Below are 5,243 nucleotides of genomic sequence, written 5' to 3'. Positions count from 1 at the left end.
ATGTAATTTATACTTCGCGATTGATTCTTCTAGCATTGTTCACTAATGCCATTCGGCCTGCTGAAGAGGTCCTCTTACTCTCCGTGCACATTTACCACACCTGAGTTATCCAGAAAAGCCACTGGGAATAATGCCCAGGAAGTGGAAATCTACAAAATCTTCTAGGGCATGGAAAAATAAGGTTTCTAAACTTATGAAATACATATCTGGCAACCCTGAAATTCAAATGAATAAACCAAGGTCAATTCCTTAGGAAGTGCAAATCAAGCTCGAGGGGGTTGCAGTCCATACACCCCTGCTTCCCATGCCAAGGTGTATGCATCACCGTTCTCCGCTACATCACCTTACTCTACTGGTTAAAAAACACCAGATCTGTTTTGAATAGAAAATTTTCAATTTTTTTTTAATTATGTATGATTTTGCCATGTAAATCATGTTTCTGTTCTCGAAATCTCACTCTACTTGGCATTCATTACCACTTTAAACCAGACCTTATCTTATGAACTCAGCACTCTTCAAGTGCTCGTACAACTGTAAAATGATTGAGCACATTTGAGAAAAAGATTAGACTTGTAAACCACACACATCTTTGACCCGAATTTATAACGCCTCGCAATAAGTCTTATCTGCCCTCTTCGTGATGTAAACTAACCCATTGTTTTCGGCTTTCCAAGACGTACATTCGGTACCACCATCCCAAGACAGTCAGTTATCTTCAAGTTTCCCCTCGAATCGGTACATCATCTACGAAAATGTCTGTGGCGCTGATCATCCTACTAGTTACGCCACTTCTGCTAATTTTCGTCTACGTCAAGCAAAAGTACGCCTACTGGTCCCGTCAGAATGTCCCATTCATGGAACCACACTTCCCGTACGGAAACTTCAAAGACCTCAACCGGAAATCAACGGCAGACGTCTCTCAAGACGCCTACCGGCAAATGAAAGACGTAGGGCCATTTTACGGTGCGTACTTTTTCCTGCAACCGCTGATCATCGTTACCGATGTGGATCTGATCAAAACAATCTTCATCAAGGATTTCAATTTCTTTCCGGATCGTGGAGTCTACTTCAACGAACGGGACGACCCGCTGACGGCTCATATGTTCGCAATCGAAGGAAACAAGTGGCGGTCGCTAAGGCAACGGCTTACCCCGACCTTCTCGTCGGGTAAGATGAAGATGATGTTTCCAACGCTTGCTGCGGTGGGGGATAACTTTTCTGATTTTTTGGTGAAGGAGATCGGCCAGGGTCAGGTGGTGGAAGTGAAGGACTTTATGGCACGGTTTACAATCGATATCATTGGCAGTTGTGCGTTCGGAATTGAGTGTAATAGTTTCAAGGATCCGCACGGCCGGTTCAGAGAGTTTGGCAAGAGAGTTTTCGAAACTCCGAGGAACTCACAGCTGGTACGACTTGGATTGATACTGTTTCCGGAGCTTGGCAGGCGCTTGCGGGTCAAAGCTCTGCAGGATGACGCCAGTGAGTTTTTCTACGGTGTCGTGAAGGATACGGTGGCCTATAGGGAGAAGAATGCGGTGGAAAGGAAGGATTTCCTAAGTTTGCTGCTTGATATGAAAAAGGATGGAGTGGATTTCACCATGGATGAAATTGCAGCGAACTCGTTTATATTTTTTGCGGCTGGTTTCGAGACGTCGTCATCAAATCAGACCTACTGCTTGTACGAGTTGGCGCTTCATCCGGAGTATCAGGAGAAGGCTCGGCAGTGTGTGTTGAAAGCTTTGAAGAAGCACGGAAGTATGACGTACGAAGCTGTTTGCGATATGCAATATCTGGATCAGTGCATCAACGGTGTGTGTTCTGTTTTCTCGACGATGTATTGGCTTTGACTAAAAGTTTGCCGTTTTCAGAAACTCTTCGGCTGTACCCTTCGGTTCCGGTTCTGGAACGTAGAGCTTTCCGGGACTACAAGATTCCCGGTCACGATTTGGTCATTCCAAAGGGGATGAAGGTTCAAATTCCGGCGTTTGCTATTCATCGAGACGAGCGGCACTATCCTGATCCAGAGGTGTTCGACCCAGATCGGTTCCATCCGGAGGAAGTAGCCAAACGGCATATTTGCACGTTCTTACCATTCGGTGAAGGTCCTCGCATATGCATCGGATTGCGCTTTGGGATGATGCAATCTAGGGTGGGACTTGCTACAATCTTGAGCAAATTCCGCTTCAGTACATGTTCGAAAACACTTATCCCGTTGGAATACTCCAGCAAAAGTTTCATTCTTACACCGAGAGAAGGACTGTGGTTGAGAGTTGAGCCATTGTAGAAATCCATTCCCGTGAATATAATTAAATATTATAACTTCGACCGACATGTACCGCAGTCGATGTACTAGATTATGGTGTGTACAGGTGTACAACGGTACTACAATCATGTCTTTCATAAGTATTAGATAACCAGCAGTTAATGATTAATGATTTAAGCCACCTATCTTCAAAATGGGTGAAGTTTTACTTAATAATGGGTAAGAGTGTGCTAGGTGATTATGAGATTATGTTTACATCAAAATTACATTTATACCACTTAAATTAACGAATAACCTCTGGGACAGTTTTATAAATCTAAACTTTTCACAACAAATATATGTGGAAGGACCAGGTGGACCACTACAAAACCGATACAGAAAACAAGATATTCCACGTCGATGATGATTGCAAGCACTGGCCATTTAACCGAGATTCTTGTCCAATAGCGAAAATAACACGCATTCCAATTCATCGTTGATTTCTAGCGGAATGATCAGTTCGGATTGCAGGACTTTCTCAACGTCCACGAATGAGTTCTCCAAGAACATCAACACGTGCGATTTTCCTTTCGCTTGCGTTCGGTAAGCAAAATGAAACATTTGAACTGTCAAAATATCGGGTTGCCAAACATTCAATTATTCACAAACAGTGACTGACACTCTCGACGCAGTGCGGCATACTTGAAGCACACTGAGAAAAATGTTGGCGCAAAATAAGTGTGACCACCCCTTCATTTTGACAAAAAAATATGGAATAATAAGATATTATGATGATATTTTGTATGTGCAAGTAACAAGAAAAGATTGTGAAGTTTGTGATTGACACAAAAAACCTGCAAATTTAGCTTTGACAGAGTCACAATGAACGAATTTCTAATCTTCGCGAAAAGTAAAGAGCGAAGAGTGGGTGAGATAAATGACAAATTCGCTTATTGCGACTCTCATGTAGCAAAACTAGCAGACATTATGTGTCAAACACAAACTTCACAATATTTTCTTTTTGCTTACACAAACAAAATATTATCATTATATCATATTATTCCATAATATCATAAAACATTTTTAGTCCTGTCTAGGGATTCAGAAGCTGCGCCGGTTGAGTGCTCAAGAGCCTGGGAACGATAAGAGTGATAAAGAACCAGAACAAGAGGAAAAGGAACAGGAAAATTAAAATGAGCAAAAAAGGGAGACTAGGAACAGGTAGAGTCGGTGTATAATGAGTCACGCCAAGAGAAAAACAGTTGAACTCGCATCACGGTTTTCGAAAGATTCCCTTTCTTTTCACTTGGCAACAGAGGACTTCTGCATCAACTTCAAATGACTTCTAGCGAGGAAAAAAAGTAACGACTGTAGTACATCATTAAATTAGTGATTTTGTCAATTTATCTTAACGAAAAATAGTAGAAATTCTCATAACTGACCATTACAAAACGTATCGCATGACAAATGTAATGCTCACTGCATGTTTATGATCATTTCTTCGATTATATTTAATATTTAATTGCAATACCTTTCGTGGACCTTTCAAAGCATCGTAATGCTTGTTTACTTTGCACGATAGGTAGCCGGTTTGACAGTTCAATAAGTAGACTGGCTTCACTCTTGGCGTGACTCATTATACACCGACTCTAGGAACAGGAACAAGAAGAAACAGAAGATACCGTGAGAGATAAGCATTTGACGCATAGCAGGAAGTCTAATACTCCTATTCGCCCTATTCGTTCACGCGGAGGACCTGTTTGACCGAATCGTGTTTAACGAGGCAATCCACCTGTTTTTGGGCGATGCTAGGGCCTGGTATATAGAAGGAAGGAGGAACAAGGAGTTCAGAAACTGGACCGAGCTAGTGACAGAACTGAAGTTGGAATACCAGCCACCGGACATTGATTTTCACTATGAACAGCGGGTGCAATCGAGAAGGCAGAAAAGGGAGATGCAATTAAGGAGATCTTTGGCCAGATGACTGTTCCACCAACAGATCAGCGGAAGTTCGACATAGTTTTCAGAAATATCTGTTCGGACTACAAAAACTCTTTGCTGGTGAAGAGTGTCCGAACGTTGAGGACGCTGAAGGTTTGGGGTCAAAAGTTAGTTTCCGCGAATTGGTTCTTGTACCGGAAACCAGAAAGTGAGCTGGACTCCCGAGCTTCTCCGATGCACGAGATCGATTTGCGGCCGTTTCAAAGGGAACAGAAGCCATCGTCAATGGATTGGAAGGTCAGGAAAAACTCGAGCAAACCAGAATAGAACCGCCAAATTTCTGATGGGTTTAAGGGTTCTAGTAACGAGAATAGACCTCCCAGAAAACCCATTTCGGAAAATCGGAAAGCTGATCAGTCAACGCCGAAACCCATGTCACCGAGTTAAGTACCCCAGGAAGACAAAAGCAAAAACACACTGGAGAAGAGAGTAAATTGTCGTAGAAAGTTCCCCCATTATAAAACATGTCTGAAGGAGAAGGAGGTCTTTTGTACGATCTGTGGTTTTCATGACTTTCTGACAAAACAGAATAGGTCAAAACAAGGTTCAAATTGTGCGTAAAGATTCCTTGATCCTTTCACCTAAATTAATAAATATTTCAAATGCGGTTTTTTGCGGCAGCCAATAATATAATCGTTTTTGCTTCCGAAATCTGCACAGTGCCGTCTGCATTTGAAATTCTCAGAACTTTTGAGGTACGCTTAGGACTTTAAGGATAAAACCAATCGATAGCCTAATAGCAAGTGTACAACTTTGTGGGTGAGCAATGCAACTACAGAGGTAAGTAGTAATAGTATTAATGAAACAAACCTTGCTCTTTTTTGAAAAATAAATGTTTAAAGAAAACCTTAGGAATAAATTCTGAATTGCGATAAAAGTTCTTATGTGGTTTAAAAGTAGAAAACACAAAGATATTTGCAAAACCATATCGCTTGAAATATTTTCAACTCCACAGATTTCGTTGAATATAAACCACATTCCTTAGATTGCACCTATGGAT

At 41.6% G+C, this 5,243-nt stretch overlaps 1 protein-coding gene across 1 annotated transcript; it reads left to right on the top strand.

Annotated features, from left to right (window-relative positions):
• The first annotated feature begins 698 nt into the window (after positions 1 to 698).
• On the top strand, positions 699 to 2,290 carry LOC135711854 (cytochrome P450 6a2-like). Its single transcript, XM_065234823.1, has 2 exons — positions 699 to 1,809; positions 1,869 to 2,290. The coding sequence occupies exons 1-2, from the start codon at positions 753 to 755 to the stop codon at positions 2,282 to 2,284; spliced, it is 1,473 nt and encodes a 490-aa protein (XP_065090895.1). The 5' UTR covers positions 699 to 752; the 3' UTR covers positions 2,285 to 2,290.
• Positions 2,291 to 5,243: the final 2,953 nt, after the last annotated feature.

Source organism: Ochlerotatus camptorhynchus, unplaced genomic scaffold (assembly GCF_037179485.1).
Source record: "Ochlerotatus camptorhynchus isolate MF236.1 unplaced genomic scaffold, CSIRO-AGI_Acam_v1.1 ptg000443l, whole genome shotgun sequence".
Lineage (NCBI taxonomy): Eukaryota > Metazoa > Arthropoda > Insecta > Diptera > Culicidae > Ochlerotatus > Ochlerotatus camptorhynchus.
Note: the sequence above shows the minus strand (reverse complement) of the source record. Positions and strands in the feature narration are given on the sequence as shown.